The sequence below is a fragment of the Mytilus edulis genome, chromosome 12, assembly GCF_963676685.1.
Source record: "Mytilus edulis chromosome 12, xbMytEdul2.2, whole genome shotgun sequence".
In the NCBI taxonomy this organism is placed as follows: Eukaryota; Metazoa; Mollusca; class Bivalvia; order Mytilida; family Mytilidae; genus Mytilus; species Mytilus edulis.
In genome coordinates this window covers 65,355,156-65,374,803 of record NC_092355.1, presented here as the reverse complement: position 1 = coordinate 65,374,803, position 19,648 = coordinate 65,355,156, and the positions used below count along the sequence as shown (strand labels likewise).

Genomic DNA, 19,648 nt, shown 5'->3' with positions numbered 1-19,648 from the left:
CTTTTGTAAAATCTTTTCTGAATTCGACAATTGACCAGTTCAATTTGAAATCCATTTGAATTCAGGTAAATTTATAGAGACGACCTGCTGTTGAAACAAGAATGTGTCCAAAGTACACGGATGCCCCACTCCCACTATCATTTTCCATGTTCAATGGACCGTGAAATTGGATAAAAAATATAATTAGGCATTAAAATTAGAAAGATAATATCATAGGGAACATTTGTACTAAGTTTCAAGTTGATTGGACTTCAACTTCATCAAAAACTACCTTGACCAAAAACTTTAACCTGAAACATGCACTTTCATTTTCTATGTTCAGTGGACCGTGAAATTGGGGTCAAAAGTTTAATTTGGCTTTAAAATTAGAAAGATCATATCATAAGGAACATGTGTACTAAGTTTCAAGTTGATTGGACTTCAACTTCATCAAAAACTACCTTGACCAAAAACTTTAACCTGAAGCGGGACAGACGGACGAACGAACGAACGAACAGACGAACGAACGAGATGCCCCACTCCCACTATCATTTTCCATGTTCAATGGACCGTGAAATTGGATAAAAAATAAAATTAGGCATTAAAATTAGAAAGATAATATCATAGGGAACATTTGTACTAAGTTTCAAGTTGATTGGACTTCAACTTCATCAAAAACTACCTTGACCAAAAACTTTAACCTGAAACATGCACTTTCATTTTCTATGTTCAGTGGACCGTGAAATTGGGGTCAAAAGTTTAATTTGGCTTTAAAATTAGAAAGATCATATCATAAGGAACATGTGTACTAAGTTTCAAGTTGATTGGACTTCAACTTCATCAAAAACTACCTTGACCAAAAACTTTAACCTAAAGCGGGACAGACGGACGAACGAACGAACGAACAGACGAACGAACGAACAGACGGACGGACAAACGAACGGACGCACAGACCAGAAAACATAATGCCCCTCTACTATCGTAGGTGGAGCATAAAAATACCCGATGAATGATTTTTTTCAGTGGTTTATGTTAGCTGAAATATATGTTTTTGTAATAGGCCTAGGTAACTATAGCTAAGATGATAGACTAGTGCATCATGTTCAATGGTATTCATGTAATAACAGTAACCCATCCAGAATTATTCAAAATGTTACAACTTACATGAACATCAGTGTACAGGTTAAACTTAATAATATACATTTTCCGTTTTTCAGGAAAAGAATGTTATTTCGTCTTAGATTTTATGCTTAAAAAATTCCCAATTAGAATAAAAATTCCCAATTTGATGTTCAAGGGACTCATTTGAAAACACCTGGAATCATCCCTGGTTTATCCAGAATCAGCAGAATTTTTACCAGCAGGAAAGAGGATTATTCAATAGTTCTGGCGTGTATGGTACACCTGAAAACATTTTGGTACACACAATGCAACTTTGCGGTCGGGGAGTACTCACAGCCTTCTGAATGAGAGAATTTACTACAGATGTCCTGAAATGTAATGTCTTTTCTGGTTTTATTTACTGGTGGATACTTTTTGTTCAAATAAAAGCATTGATAACACATAAGTTCAGCTTCAGATTGGAGTTTTTTTTCAGGGCATCGGGTACCCCCAAACAATTTTTTCTCAATGCGCCACAGGAATAAGTATTTAATACTCCAAGTTCTGTAAATAGTTCTGGCGACACGTAATAATTGTCCATGTACACATGGTGACCATTTTCCAAAAGTCCATACCGGCTCAACAAACCAATAACCTCTTTTGTGCAGGTTGCATTGCATTTATTCTCACTAAGAATAAGGTCAGCTTGTTTAGAAATCTGCCGTCAAATCCAGTAATAGATTTCGTCTAGAGTAACCTGTTGTCATTTTTTTAATGCGGCTATTTACTTTCAGACTTTCATCGTCATTGTTTTTTACCTTGGCAAATTTATTGGTTTGAAATACAAGTTCATTTATAAAATCATCATTTATAAATAATTTTTAAAAATCCAAAGGTTCATTACTTTGCATACCATTATTTAATTTAGATTCATCGGTAAACGGGGCAATGATTAGGCCCAAGACCACAATTAATGACCCCGCTTTTCGTTGTCCACGAATATAGTTCCTTTTAAATAGAGTGTATTTTTCCTTAATTTTTTTTCTTTCCCTTCCTCACTCATTTCTTAGATTTTTTTGGGTGGAAATGGAAGAAGAGAGGTGAAATTAAATTTTGGATGTTGTATTTAAACTGATTTTGATATGGAATGAGTGATTAGGCCAAGTGCAAAAAGGTCATATTTACAGTTTTCGGAACCTCTCTTGACTTGTCAATAGGGGTATGGATGTGTATTGGCTAAATTTGTAAAAGTGATTGTTACAATCTTTCTGAATTTTGGATATATATTTGGACTAAGACTATACATTACACACACAAAAAATTTGACAAAAGTGCATGGTGCAATTTTTTTAATGATGCAAAACATTATAAAGAACTGATAGAGGAATTAATTGTGGTCTGTGGCCTAAGAGGTGCATTTCAGCAAATTTTGAATTTTTACTTTGACATCTTCTCTGAATGGTCTATTGGTATTAATTTGTCAAACTACATGAGAAGAAATGATTTTCACTTTCATTTGATAGAAATTTTGTGGAAAAGTCACTTTTCAGGTTAAATGCCCAAAATGTAGCTATTTCACTTTTTTCAATATTTTTGCAAAAACAGCATGCTTAATTTCTCTCTGACAGATTTTTTCTGATATCTATTTGTGTTTGTGGTATTTATTACAGTTGTTTTACTTATTTGTGAACTCTGAACACAAAAAAAAGTAGATATAAACCCAAAAAGAGTGCAAAATGTGCTGTTTTAATAGTCCAAGTCTAACGGTCAGTATACGCAGCAGGGGAAATGTGAAGTTCTATGCACTTAAAAGTTGTATTCCTAAGCAGATTGCACTGAATCTATATCAAAAACACTTATTACTGGTTGTTTAACCATTTCTGTTTCACAGACTACCTTATTTTCTTCTGTTGGATAGCTAGCGGTTAAAATATTGGTCTTTTGAGGCTGAAATTTCATTCAGGTTTTAAACAGTAAAGTTAATAAACTTTGCCTCAGACCATACTGTCTACATATATAGTTGAAATTGACCGTCTTGTTACATCCAGGCTCCATGTTTTATCATATCTAAGCACAGATTTAAGCAAAAAGAAGCATATCTCCATCTCTCATATCATTTATATGCTTTTTAATATGCAAATGTGGGGAACGGCCTAAATTGACAATTTTTTTATAAGCTTGACACTGCTAAAGACCATTTTATCCACATGTGTTATGCTATTTGAAAATTATATTTCCATTTCAAGTACATTTATAACATGATATAGTTTTTTTGATAACTTAACAACTTCAGAAAATTGTGGTAAGTGAAAAATGTTACATTTGATATAAGGCCTCACTTGATTTGAAAACCTCTATTTTTTGGCACAGGCTCATATAAAATTAACTTCTGGCCATTTTTCATAAGTCTGATACATGAAGTATGCTATCTGTTGCTTTAAATAGATGATTACTTATACATAGAGATATTAAAAAGTGTTAGTTTTGGTATCTTTTGGTTTTTAGAAGCTCAAATTTGATAGTTGAAATTGTCCAATTCCATGCCACAATTCAGCCCCCAAAGTTCAGATATAAAAAATGCCACATTTTTTTCATTTGGTATCATATGGCTTTGAAACTCTGTAAACTGTTTTATAATATACTAAGCTTGAACACGTCAATTTTTATTAGAATTGGTCAAGTTTTAGGCCCCTAATAGGCCCAAGACCACAATTAATGACCCCGCTTTTCGTTGTCCACGAATATAGTTCCTTTTAAATAGAGTGTATTTTTCCTTAATTTTTTTTCTTTCCCTTCCTGACTCATTTCTCAGACTTTTTTGGGTGGAAATGGAAGAAGAGAGGTGAAATTAAATTTTGAATGTTGTATTTAAACTGATTTTGATATGGAATGAGTGATTAGGCCAAGTGCAAAAAGGTCATATTTACAGTTTTCGGAACCTCTCTTGACTTGTCAATAGGGGTATGGATGTGTATTGGCTAAATTTGTAAAAGTGATTGTTACAATCTTTCTAAATTTTGGATATATATTTGGACTAAGACTATACATTACACACACAAAAAATTTGACAAAAGTGCATGGTGCAATTTTTTTAATGATGCAAAACATTATAAAGAACTGATAGAGGAATTAATTGTGGTCTGTGGCCATTACATCACTGTCCTGACATGACCATCCATTTTGGAGATCGTCTGGGAATTCCCTGTCATTCTCTGGTGAAAAGTCAAATATTGGCAGGTTTGCAAGTATGTTTCGATTAATATCGTAAAAACATTCAGGACCGAATCCCTCAAAATTGTCTTAACTATCGCCATCATTGAAGAATTCATTAATTTGTTCGTTGTCATTAGTCGGTATCCGCCATTACAGCTCATTTTTCAACAAAAAATATTTTTGTTAAGCATTTGCAATTCAACACCATATCTACCACTATATGTACCTGTAAGTATTCCATCACTTCTTTATACTGCCTCCATCGTCTTGTTGCTGCTACATCATATGGAGTATTACCCTGAAATACAGATAAATCTTTATATTGTTGTAGTATATGCTTTTGTTCATAAAGCATATGAATAAAAGCTCGATCTGTAACCATTTGATCTTTGCAGTTTAAAGATTGGTAAATGCATCCTTATGTCTACATAAGGGGTGTGGGACTTTGGGGGGGTCTTCATATTCCGACAAAATATTGAATTCATCAAAAGACAGAAGTATAGAAACATTATCGCGGAAGGTCAGAAGGAAAAAGTCATGGTTACAAGAAAAGTCACCTGACATAACAGTTCTTTGAAAATGAGAGAAAGAAAGTCAAAAGTACTAATTTTTTAGACATATTATTCAAGTCCTTTATATTTGAACACACAAATATTATTCTCTAATCTTTATATTTCAACACACAATTATTATTCTCAAATCTTAATATTTCAACACACAAATATTATTCTCTAATCTTTATATTTCAACACACAAATATTATTCTCTAATCTTTATAATTTTGCACCCATTTCTCTCCATTTTCAATGTTTTTTTCTTCCATTCAAGATTTTCTAATCTGCATATCCCCTCCAGACCCTCCTATATCTGTATTACCCAATCCACACCCTTGTATATCTGTATAACCAATCCACACCCTCCTATATCTGTATAACCAATCCACACCCTCCTACACCTGTATACCCCAACACACCCTCCTATAGTGGTATATCCGATTTAAACCCTCCTATATCTGTATACCCAATCCTGAGCCTTTTATATCTGGGTCAGGATCCCTAATGGACCTTGAGATGAGGAACTCAGATGACGTAATTAAAAAACAATATTAGTCCGCCATATAATTGTGGATGCTGTGATTTTAACAGTGGGAAAGCCACGGATCAGGTCTGCGCCTCCTTCCATATGACGTAACGGCCAAAGAATCAAGGGCGACAATCGCGATTTTTACATAGACTGCGACCCTATCGCACCATCTCCGTAATTTGTTTACATTGTGTACGCGTGATTTTTCAAGAAATTTATTATAAAAGACAATTAAACTTGTGTCATTTCATCATCAATTAGTTATAAAGGTAAGTTTTCCAGGTGACCATGCTATTTTTTCTTGTTAAGAGATTTTATTTTACAAGAAACAAACATCTGAAAATGGCAAGTGACGTTGATAATTTGGAAGATAAAAATATGGCGGGTGTTTTTCACTTCTGAAAATAACTGACACATTCACATCCTATTGGCTATTTAAATATAAAATGACCAAAAATAGTATATATGATGATAGGAGTCCCTAAATATTTGCATAAATACCCATCACTCCGTTTCAAATTGTAACTGAGGCTGCGAAAAGGAAGCACATAAATCGACGCCATTTTTCAACAGATCAAGGTTTCAAAGCTCACGAAATCCTTGTATTATTACTTTTATGGTTAGTAGAAAGATATGAACACTATCAATAACATAATTTATTGATCAGATCGGGTTATGGCTATATGCTTGCCTCTTTTCGATGCTGAAATCCAGTACATTTCCACAGACCACGTGTAAATAAATATAAACGCCCCTTTCTCAGCGTGAGCCTTCAATTTTGAATAAAACTTGAATTTTGGCATGTGAATGTTGGCATTTAAATTTTAATTAAATTATTACGGTTGTGTAAAGCAGTTGTGCTGATTTGTTTGGTTGTCTCGAATAGTAAAAAGGTTGATATGCATGGTTTATAATTTTATTTTTGAAACCAAAAAGTGTGACAAAAAACAAAAACAAACAAAATAAAATTATAGGAAAAACACAACAACTACATTTAAGTATAGTTTAATTTGATCCTAAACCTAATCATCATTTCTTACGTTTAGTACAGGGTTATCAAAATAGGGAACCAGGGGCAGATCAAGCCATTTTGAAAAGGGGGTTCCCTACCCAGAATAAAGGAGGATTCCAACTACATTTTTGTACATGTATATGTCCCCATTCAAATGCATTGATCGTCCCAAAAAAGAAGGGGATTCCACTCCCTATAACCCTATCCCTAAATCTGACACTTGGAACTATGGCTAAAAGCATAAAGAATTGGAAAACTATGACTAAAGAAACAAAGAATAGAGAAAATTGACTATAAAATAAGGAATAGAGCAAATGACATGCTACATGTAATCCAAATAATTATGACGTCTGACGAGGCTATTTTTTTTTCTGGGACGCCTTCCTACACGAAGCTTCATACACATCCCAGAATAAAATTAAAATATCCTAGCCAGACTTCATAATTATTTGAACCATTGATGTGCTTATTTATTATATTGAGAAAAGAGAAATGATGGACAAAAAGTATAACAAAAATAGAGACAAATAAACTTAAAGATTAAATGATAAAGAAATGAAGAACTCTCCATCCAAACCCTTGTTTATGTGAACAACAGTACTATTATTTTTGCTGAATATAAATAGAAAATTTCTCAAACATCTGTTGCTGTATATGATTATTACCTTTTCTTGAGGGTGGGCAGGACCTTTTTCGGGACGTCTGAATTGGGTGTTTTTAAGCTCAGGATTTCGGGATTGACCCTTTTATGATCCAGGATTTCCTTTCGAGATTTTTTTTTTTCTAAATTCTGGACCTCGGAAGATCATGTCTTTTAGTTCGGGATCAGATCCCCACCCCCTTCTTTGACATAATAAAAGTCATTAAAAATATATTATTTATTTACACCAAAAGTCTAAAATAATTTCTTTATTTTTGTTGAATCATATAAACATCTTTTTGATATTTTAAGATTAAAGTAAGAATGATTTCAATTTCAAAATCAAAGCGCGAAAGCGCTGTAAAGGCAGTTAATTACAGGTTGTGTGTATTTCTAGTCCAGTTATATCATTATCTTCCATAGAACAGAGGTGGTTTGTAGAATTTAAGATTTAGAGTTCTTTTGTACCTAGTTCACCTATATCTACATGTATAGTTTACTGTTTACAGTATATTTTCTGTGCCTCGCCATGAAATGCATTTTTAGCCATGGCCTTGTCAGTTTGCTTTAAATTTATGAGTTTGACTGTCCCTTTGGTGTCTTTCGTCCCTCTTCTTTAGACATATAAGAACTTTTCCTTTTCAATATAAATAGACTATTTTTAATTATTGATTGTATACGCATATTCTATGACTCCCATAAAAAATAGTTCACAAAGATTGACTAGTCTCTGTACGGTTGTATAGCAAGAACATCAAGTAACATAATGGTAAATGTACATAGTAACATGTCAACTTTTTTGATGACCATACCTGCCCACTGTCAGTATTTGCAGAGTATTTCCCCCATCGAGCTCGAGGCTCCCAAATGGAGATTTTGTAAGAGCAATTTTGTCGACTATTTTAAAGAAAACAATTAATTCAACAATGGCTATGAGCTTGTTAATGCACGAAGAAGCCAAAAACCACATTAGAATATATTTAAAGGGAATCCGACAAATCGCCCCACTTTGAAAAAAAACTGCCCCAACCTGGATTACCAAATCGCCCCACTTGTGAAATGTGTTAAATCCTGTTAATATTACTCCTGCCAACTCGCCCCACCTTATAGAAAACGATAATATCTAGATAAATATATTATTAACCAGGAAGAATTTAGTAATGCCAACTCGCCCCACTTATGTAAAAAGATGTTATCCCGTTGTATATAAGTTAAATTCCGTTAATATTACTCCTGCCAACTGGTCCCACCTAATGGAAATCGGTGAAATCTAGTTAAATATATTATTAACCAGGATGAATTTAGTGATGCCAACTCGCCCCACTTATGGAAAAAGATGTCATCCCGTTGAATATAACTTAAATTCTTTATATTGCATTATGATACAATTAACAGGTTTCTTTTCAATTGTTATGCAAATAACTAAGCTTCAAAACTTAGTTATTCTTCAACAATACATTTTTTTTTTTTTTTTAGAATTATAATTTCAGTATATCAATAAAAGTAATTAAATAAATTTTCGGTTTGTTTGTATTCTTTGTAGATTAGTTTTCATTAAAGTGGTGCGAGTTTTTATTTTTAATTATATATATATATTAATCTAAATATAATTACCATTTTTTATAAGTAGGGCGAGTTGGCAGGAGTAATATTAAATATGATTTAACCAATGTCACATGTGGGGCGATTTGATAAATCAGTTTGTGGCGGGTTTTTTAAAAGTGGGGCGATTTGCCAGAGGGGCGACTTGTCCTGCTTCCATTTGAAGGCCCCCTTGAAGGTTTTGTATGACTATATGAACCATCTTTCACGTAAAACCCCCATGTGCATTTTGAAAAGTTGGCAGATATGTTTTTAACTCCAGGCAAAATCTACCGGTATGAATGAAAAAGAAGTTTTCAATTAAGGCTCTGTGGCCATAACAGCTGTCTCATTAGCATTTTAACCACCCCCCATACTTGCAATTAAAACAATAGAAGAAAATTATTCAACGCAAAAACAAAACTTACTTGTAAATATGAAATTCTCTTTACGGTATGAGTTTTTCTCATTGTTTGAGTTTTTACAGTAGTACCTGTAACTGCTTATACCTATTTCTTATTCACTTTTGCTTGATAAACTCACTAAATATCATGTATATACATTGTACCACATCTCCTTATTTTTATATGCATTCCAATAACATGAACAATTGTAATTCAATTATATATACCAAAGCAAAATGAACTACCCACTTTCATTCACTAGTATGCATCTTTTGGCAAAATACAAGTTCTTAAATGACACAATATATATTTATTGTTTAAAAAATAAAATTTAGTATACAACTCTTTAACAGGTATAAAAAAAGCATAGCTGTGTCATAACTTGTAAAATCTGTGCTGAAAACATAGACATTGATGGTATTTGAGTAATTCCATATGTGAAGCTCAACATTAGCTCGTCAGTTGGTGGTGGATAGTTATAGTTCCTTTCTGCAGGCTAGGATGAATGACTTTTCAGGAAAACCAATTTCACAAATCAAAACTTTCCTCTAGATTTCTCCTACAATATTCATCCAGTTTAGTTCTTTTGGTTTAATTGGACACCGTCCTGATTTTTAATTTTGCAAACCATTCAGTCTCTTGCTTGCAAATGGTGCATGAAAATGGATGGGTATGGCAGTAGACAAGTCTCTTAAAGTGGGTTTGTGCTCTGAAAAAAAAGTTTTATAACTTAAGTTTTTTTTGAAACTTGTGCAACACACATACCTAAATAACTATAACATAGAAGAGAGCATCATTCGTGTCAATGTTTTGTTTCTGTTTACATTGTCATTGATATTTTTTCAGAAAGCCTGAGGCATAGCTCATGAATTCCTGTCATTACATCCTAAATTAACATAATTACTGCTAGAATAATTATCAGTATGATATACGTAGGGTACACTATCATTGTACAGCCCAAGTCTTCAGTATATTTAATTGTTGCATTCATTCACTCCTGTGTTCATCAACAAATGAACTTTAATAAGGACAAGAAAACACTAGGAAAGATACGTACACACAACCCGTGTTTAAGTGTATTTGAAAGAGAAATATATCTGGTTAAACGATGTATAAAGGAGAAATATATCTGGTTAAACGATGTATAAAGGAGGAAAAAATTGTAGATATTGCATTACGATGCTTTCTACCTAATAGCACGTGGATATGTTTACATATTTAGACTTGACCCAGTATGACCCGTACCTTGTAGGTCACCGCCGTCGTTTAAAAACTAGACTACAGTCGTGTATAAGACAATAAAATGCTTAGGCCTGTACTATTTGTGTGAAGTAAATGTGTTTGTTCTGTACATTTAAATTGTTTTACCTGATAGCAAGGACGTATATCTATCCGTTTTCTTCTCAATTCACTTTGTCAAATTCTTCGAGATTCTTCAAAACATACGTATTACTGCGCCCGGAAGTGAAAAAAATATGAGAAATCCTCTTAAAATAATGCTATTTTCAATTTTGTGGAATGCATTTTGTAATATTTATTATAAAAAGATAAAAAAAAATTACCGATTAATTATGAATTTGCATATCATTATACGGAACGTTTATGGACTATTTTTCCATAGCTGTAAGTCGGTCATTTTGGCGGGAAATCATGTACACATACACACGTAGATTGGCTGGTACCCGATCGTAATGTTACACATCACAAATATCAAATAGCTAATACCCGGAACGTAGTACCGGGAACCAGGATAATACGTAGACAACATACATAACTAATACCGAAATTGAAAACGCTTTACGGTTTCTCGTTCATAAACCGAATTCCGCTTTGAATTATAGAAGATGCAATATGAATCATGTTCAGTCGACTTTTTATTGTTATATCAACGTCTGAACTAATTAAAAAATCTTTAGATGTCAGATAACACTCGAAATTGACCCGACCTCTTTCCACACGGAATACAAATAATGATAGTTTGTAGTCAGGTTGACTGCTTATAATGCAAAATACACATTAATAACAAGTTCTATAAAACGAACAATACACACTGATCGTTTCTTTAGTCCCCAATGTAAATGAAAGAAACAAAAACCATATCATACCATAAAAAGAAGAGGAGAAAATCGAACATTTCCGGATCTATTTCTGGCCAAAAGACCCCCTGCAAAGATTGCGTATGAAAAGATGAACCTCATGACTTGAAAGTCAGGCCTTAAAGCACTGCCTTTAAAAATGATAACAAACATCTGAAACAATCATAGTATATACATTATGGGATTTTCTCATGTTTGAAGGCTTTTGTGTAGCATAAAATTTCCTGTATATCCACTCCATTTGAGTATTTTGGGATAGTTGTCTCATTGGCAATTATTCACATCTGATTAGTTTTCCATTAGTGAAATTCAAAGAAATATTCAATTCCAATTTAAATGTGAACCTTCTCATTCTTGGACCACATAGAAATCAGTAGACAATTAAAATATATTATAATTTCATATTACAACTCTAGAGAATTTGAAATTATTTTCAATTGATAATATCATCTGCACAAATTATATATTTTCAGATAACAATAGGAATAAGAAGAGCAGGATTTTTATTTTGAGGATTTACATGTATGGAACAGAGGACTATTTGACTTGATTTTACTTTAACTTGGACTTTTTAACAAGAATACTCATAAATTATTCAAAATATTTTTTACATATGTTTCATTTTAACATTTTTGTGACTTTGTATTTATTTACCATTTAATAAACTTTTATTTCTAAACATTTTTATATTTTTAAATATACAATGTGAAACATTCAACCATTTTATATTGATAATGTGGGGTAAATGTACATGAGACAATAATGCTGTTGCAATACAATAAAACTTAATGTCATTGAAAAACCTGAGATTCATAGATGCAAAGCTAGTATATTCATAGGGCCCCTATTTAGTAGGAAGATTTGGTTGATTATATAGGAAATCACTGGAGCGGGCCCCTCTTAAGTCAGTCAGCCCCCCCCTCCCCTTAGAAAAAATTATGGATCCGTCACTGATATCAGACATATACATGTATGATGTATGTACTGTAGTATTTGAGATTAAAAAAAAATCAACTTGATGGTCTTTTATGATTTATTAGGTGTGAAGGACATAGAGGTTTTGGAATCATTCACTTCTCCTAGCTAGACGTAGTGAGGTATCCTTGAGGTCTCTGAAATGTCCTATCAATTATCATGACTTGACTTTTAACTGTTTTGCTTCCAGGTAGATTTTGAAGTGTGGTAACACCTAAATAAATCTTTTTCAGTAGATACACATCTCTTTTTTTCAGACTTTTTGATGAAAAGTTTAAACTATTATACAAATTAGAAATAAGAAAACTGAGCAACTTGAACCCACAACATATAATTGATCTCAGGTGCTCTGGAAGAGTAAACAGATCCTGCTCCTTGTGTAGTATAAGAATGAGATGTCTTGCTACCCTTTTCCTATATGTCATCACATGATTTTGCAAATTATTGCAATTGTGTGCTTTTAGAATGGAATAAAATGTGTGAAAAAGTATTCTATTGCAGAAAAATCAGCACACAGATATAGGAATCGTATGATTGTGATTCAACTTTCAATTAGATCCTGTGTCCAAACTTTGTTTTCTTGTAGATTGGTGAAAAAATAAAAATGTGGATCAAGCATTAATATCAATGCAAAAAAACAGAGCGAGACATTCATATATGTATTCCATTTTCAAAGTAGACCTTGGAAGTGATATGGCATTTTGTTAATGCTTAAAATGGTCATACAGCTCTCACAGTGTATTAAGAATTGGATGTACTAGGCATTGGGCATTCCAATTGAATGTTAATCTCAGCATTTTTTTTATATAAACAACAAAAACAAAGACTAAAAATCAAGTGGAAATTATTGATGCATCAGATTTTCATACCACAGTGGTAGGCAGGCAATATTTGTTGATTGGTACTTTTTAAAATTGACAAGTTGAAACATTTCAGATTATTTACAGAATCGAAGAATGGCTAGCCATTAGCCCAAAAAAATGGCTTAAAACAAAGATTAACTGAGTGCTTACACTTTGCAGTTGTGTAGGCTTTTTATTCAGACAATAACTTTAGACTAATTGAAAATTTTGAAAAGTTGGGGGAAAAAGGGGTGTACTTTTTAGACAACTGAAGTCATTTTTATGGACAAATTCGTTCATAGATTAAACCAGTTTCAATGTACTACATAAATCTGTTATACACTGCAGCATAATTAAATACAAGAGTGCACACGCTGAAATGTCTCGCCTTCTATACTAATCATTGATATTATGTTGATAGTCCTAAGTATAAAGCTAAGCTTTATTACAACTGTCACATAAACTTAACATTAACCAAGATAACTAAACAAAGACCAATGAACCATGAAAATGAGGTCAAGGTCAGATGAACCATGCCAGGCAGACATGTACAGCTAACAATGCTTCTATACAACATATATAGTTGACCCATTATTTATAGTTTAAGAAAAATAGACCAAAACACAAAAACTTAACACTGTGCAATGAACTGTGAAAATGAGGTCAAGGTCAAATAAAACCATGGCGACTGACATAAAGATCATAAAATATTTCCATACACCAAATATAGTTGACCTATGGCATATAGTATTAGATAAAAAGACCAAAACTCAAAAACTTAACTTTGACCACTGAACCATGAAAATGAGGTCAAGGTCACATGACATCTGCCCGCTAGACATGTACACCTTACAATCATTCCATACAACAAATATAGTAGACCTAATGCATATAGTATGAGAAAAACAGACCAAAACACAAAAATTTAACTATAACCACTGAACCATGAAAATGAGGTCAAGGTTAGATGACACCTGCCAGTTGGACATGTACACCTTACAGTCCTTCCATACACCGAATATACTAGCCCTATTGTTTATAGTATCTGAGATATGGACTTGACCACCAAAACTTAACCTTGTTCACTGATCCATGAAATGAGGTCGAGGTCAAGTGAAAACTGTCTGACAGACATAAGGACCTTGCAAGGTACGCACATATCAAATATAGTTATCCTATTACTTATAATAAGAGAGAATTCAACATTACAAAAAAATTGAACTTTTTTTCCAAGTGGTCACTGAACCATGAAAATGAGGTCAAGGACATTGGACATGTGACTGACGGAAACTTCGTAACATGAAGCATCTATATACAAAGTATGAAGCATCCAGGTCTTCCACCTTCTAAAATATAAAGCTTTTAAGAAGTGAGCTAACGTAGCCGCCGCCGCCGGATCACTATCCCTATGTCGAGCTTTCTGCAACAAAAGTTGCAGGCTCGACAAAAAACTGAAAATGTGATACGAGGAGTTTGAGCAGCATGAAAGACATCAACAAATGACGGTGTAAAGCCTTCAACACATCAACATTTTTAAGTAAAATATATTCAAAATCCTGGAAACATCATCACCCTTCATTGTCTTAATCAATTCCGTGGTTAAAAGCTGTAAAATATGACATAATTTGCTTAATTATGCCCCGAAATATCTCTAAAAAAGTATGAACAATGTTGAATTTTGACCTCCGTTTGAAGTTTTTTTTTATGTAAACAAGACTCAGAGTGACGGGGAATCCTGTACATAGTCATGTGCCCATATGTTTCTGGGTCACATTTATTTAAATCTCGACCAATGAAAAGCTTTAGGATGCATTTGTGTCAGTTCTTTGTAGACGGGGGGATTACCCGCGTTTTTTTGGAAATCAACGGAGGTAGTCTTTTAATTTATCATATTTCAGTACGGAGCACTTATTTTAATGCCTAATTGTGTAGTCGTGTTCCAAAATCAATTCTAATTAAAAATTAACCCCAATTTTTTTTTTCACATCCCCCTTTCCCTTATTCAAAAACTGATCTTAATTCAAATTTCTAATGGAGTTTGCAACAATAACTACTCAATTAAATACATCATAAAATATTAAAATGTAAATAATTGCTTGTTATAACTGAATGGTAAATATTGTTTTAATTTATCAGTTGGTAGTAAAAGTGAATATACATTGTATATTGTGCAAAAAATGTTGTGTAAAACAATGATTTAAGTTGATTAAACTACTATATTCTGGACAAAGAAAGATAACTCCAATTGAAAATTTCTTGCTATTGCACAATATTGTGCAATTAGATATTTCTTGCTATTGCGCAATACTGTGCAATTGAAAATACTTGCTATTGCACAATTCTGTGAATTGAATATTTCTTGCTATTGCGCAATACTGTGCAATTGAAGATTTCTTGCTATTACTGAATACTGAGCAATTGAAAATTTCTTGCTATTGCACAATACTTAATATAATAATTTTGGATCCTGATTTGGACCAACTTGAAAACTGGGTCCATAATCAAAAATCTAAGTACATGTTTAGATTCAGCATATCAAAGAAGCCCAAGAATTCAATTTTTGTTAAAATCAAACTTAGTTTAATTTTGAACCCTTTGGACTTTAATGTAGAACAATTTGAAAATCGGACCAAAAATTAAAATTCTACATACACAGTTAGATTTGGCAAATCAAAGAACCCAAATTATTCAATTTTTTATGAAATCAAACAAAGTTTAATTTTGGACCCTTTGGGTCCCATATTCCTAAACTGTTGGGACCAAAGCTCCCAAAATCAATCCCAACCTTCCTTTTATGGTCATAAACTTTGTGTTTTAATTTCATAGATTTCTATTTACTTATACTGAAGTTATGGTGCAAAAACCAAGAAAAATGCTTATTTGGGCCCCTTCTTGGCCCTTAATTCCTAAACTGTTGGGATCTCAACTCCCAAAATCAATCCAAACCTTCCTTTTGTGATCATAAATCTTGTGTTTAAATTTCAATGATTTCTATTTACTTATACTAACATTATTGTCCAAAAACCAAGAATAATGCTTATTTGGGCCCTTTTTTGTCCCCTAATTCCTAAACTGTTGGGATCAAAACTTCCAAAATTAATCCCAACCTTCCTTTTATGGTCATAAACCTTGTGTTTAAATTTCATACATTTCTATTTACTTAAACTAAAGTTATAGTGCGAAACACCAAAAGTATTCGGAAGACGACGACGACGATGACCCTGACGCCAACGTGATATCAATATACGACCAAAAATTTTTGCAGTCGTATAATAAGAACTGTTTTATAGAGCTGATGTGATGAGAAAAGAAATATGTAGATTTGACCTGAAATAAATTATTAGAAAGGACAATTTTTTTATTGAATTTTATGATCAGAATTTTGGGATTATTTTATAAAGAGTGACATTTTTCCCATCTTCCGGGGTCCAGCAATTTGCAAAAAAAGTAATTTCACTTGCCACTCCGAAAATTTAACCACACATGTATAAATGTATAAGCTTCGATATGAGCCATCAAACATGTTCAAGTAAACGATATGGACTGAGCAACGGAGGAAAACGTTATCATTACCGCCTATGGAGAATCAATTATAAATGTTGACCCATAAACCCCATTAATACCCTCCTATATCTGTATACCCAATTTATACCCTCCTACATCTGTATACCCCATCCACATCCTCCTATATCTGTATACCCCATTCATACCCTCCTATATCTGTATACCCCATTCATACCCTCCTATATCTGTTTACCCTATCCACAACCTGCAGGGCTCGACATTAACGCTTGTCCGATTGTCCGGGACAAGTGGACGTAGGTGTCGGGCAAGTAGATTCACCATACTACTTGTCCGATGGGACAAGTGAAAAATCAAGATCAGATAACAATAGATCAAATTCAAGACTTATACATTCCCAAAAATATTAATGATTGTTTTATTGATCATACTTAATGAAATTATTATTCATTGATTGAACCAGAGACATATAAAACTTGTATAATATGTCTCTGATTTGGAGTATTGAACATGGTGGCAGCCATTGACCAGGGGGATATAAGTAAGGGGAAAGAAACCAATGTTAATGTATCTTAGTATAAGCTTCCTTGAATTAGGAGCACCTCCATATGGAGTTTTACCTTAACTTTAAAATATTAAATTAAAGTATGTTTCATTTGATTTTGCTTTTATGCATAACAATACATTAAAAAAGGTTTTATTTGATAAGATCTATGATATAAAAATTTAAGATGAAAAAAAAAAAAAAAAATCTAAAAAGGCAGATTTTTTAGTGAAATGTGTATGTACTTCATGATCATATATATCAATGTATATACAAATCAAAATAAATTGTAAAAGCTTGTTTTAACATCATCAATAAATTAAAAAGGTTTACTCATATACATGTTCAAGGTGGCCAGGTTTATTTACGTCCTTGGTTTAACCCATACCACTACTAAAGAATGAATAGGTCCATAGGGGAACGTAGTGGTTTGGGAAGAAATGATGATTTAATGATTGACATATGATAGTGACATTGAGTCAGAGAACACAGTCTTGCAAAAAAACTTTTATTCTGAAATAATGAAATGTATTTTGATGCGGTATTCATATAACATTACAAAATGCTCCTTTTATTAGGTACAATCAAAGCCAAAGTGTTATTATTGCATAAATCATCAATATGTTAGATTTTTAATTATGAATTCGGACAAGTGAGTTAAGAGTTCGGACAAGCTGATTTCCTTGCCACTTGTCCGAAGGGACAAGTTAGAAAAAATGTTAATGTAGAGGCCTGAACCTGCTATATCTGTATACCCCATCCACGCCCTCTTATATCTGTATACCCCATCCACATCCTCCTATATCTGTATACCCCATTCATACCCTCCTATATCTGTATACCCCATTCATACCCTCCTATATATGTATACCCTATCCACACTCTCTTATACCTGTATACCCAATCCACGCCCTGCTATATCTGTATATCCCATCCACACTCTTATACCTGTATACCCAATCCACACCATCCTATATCTGTATTCCCCATCCACACCCTCCTTTATATTTATACCCATCCTTAACTTCCTATATCAATTTACCCCATCCACGCCCTCTTATATCTGTATACCCCATCCACATCCTCCTATATCTGTATACCGCATTCATACCCTCCTATATCTGTATACCCCATTCATACCCTCCTATATATGTATACCCTATCCACACTCTCTTATACCTGTATACCCATTCCACACCCTCCTATATCTGTATATCCCATCCACACTCTCTTATACCTGTATACCCAATCCACACCATCCTATATCTGTATACCCCATCCACACCCTCCTATATCTGTATACACAATCCACACCCTCCAATATCTCTAAACCCAATATACACCATCCCATATTTATATACCCAATTTACACCCTCCTATATCTGTATACCCCATACACCCTCCTATATATGTATAGCCCATCCTTACCCTCCTATATCTGTATACCCCATCCACACACTCCTATATCTGTTTACCCCATCCACACCCTACTATATATGTATACCCCATTCACACCCTCCTATATCTGTATACCAAATCCACATCCTCCGATATCTGTATACCTCATCCACAACCTCCGATATCTGTATACCCCACCAACACCTTCCTATATCTGGATACTTCATCCACACCCTCCTATATCTGTATACCCCAACCACACTCTCCTATATCTGTATACTCCATCCACACTCTCCTATATCTTTATACCCCATCCACATCCTCCTATATCTGTATACCCCAACCACACTCTCCTATGTCTGTATACTCCATCCACACCCTCCGATACCTGTATACCCCATCCACACCCTCCTATATCTGTATACCTCATCAACTCCCTCCGATATCTGTATACCCCATCCACTCCCTCCGATATCTGTATACCCCATCCACACCCTCCTACATCTGTATATTCCATGTACACCCTTCTATATCTGTATACCTCATCCACATCCTCCTATATCTGTATACCCTATGTACACCCTCCTATATCTGTAAACCCCATACACACCCTCCTATATCTGTAAACCCCATCCACACCCTCCTATATCTGTATACCCCATTTACACCCTCCTATATCTGTATACCCTATCCACACCCTCCTATATCTGTATACCCCATCCACATCCTCCTATATCTGTATACCCCATGTACACCTAGATCTGTATATATTTTTGTTTACAGCATTTCATAGTTTTTAGTGATTGTTCAAATAAGGAAATAAATAAATTATGACAAGATGACATTTATCTCTAGACAGATTTGTAGAAATTTCCATAGGATCATCTCTTTCAAATTATTGCATTAAATAATTTCCTACTGCCAACAATATGAAATGATTAAGCATTTTTCCCCCTTATTGAATCCATATAAATATTGTCTAGTAGTGTTTAAGTTTGTTTCACCCATCTTAAAGATTATCTGTCATTGCCCACCTCGCATCTGTTTAAATATATAAACACATGGTGAACAAATGTCAATGCATTGCTTAGACTGTTTTGATATTATCACATAACTTTGTTACAATTGTCATGACAACAGACAGGTGTAAGTTTTGTTTGACAGTTTGTTTGTTTACACAGACTTTAATTACAGCAAACTTCTTAAGTTCAATTCAAATAATCATATGACTTTTAACTATAGCCTTTAAATAGAATCC

The 19,648-nt window shown here is 33.5% G+C and overlaps 1 protein-coding gene across 1 annotated transcript in view; it reads right to left on the bottom strand.

Annotated features, from left to right (window-relative positions):
- LOC139497781 (uncharacterized) overlaps positions 1 to 18,010 on the bottom strand; it is a 42,935-nt gene extending 24,925 nt beyond the window's left edge. Inside the window, exons 1-2 of the mRNA XM_071286016.1 lie at positions 17,885 to 18,010; positions 4,520 to 4,591 (exon numbers count right to left, since the gene is read on the bottom strand). Of these exons, the coding sequence (XP_071142117.1) occupies positions 4,520 to 4,591; positions 17,885 to 18,010 (198 nt within the window). The remainder of the gene's footprint in view (positions 1 to 4,519; positions 4,592 to 17,884) is intronic.
- Between the last annotated feature and the right edge of the window lie 1,638 nt (positions 18,011 to 19,648).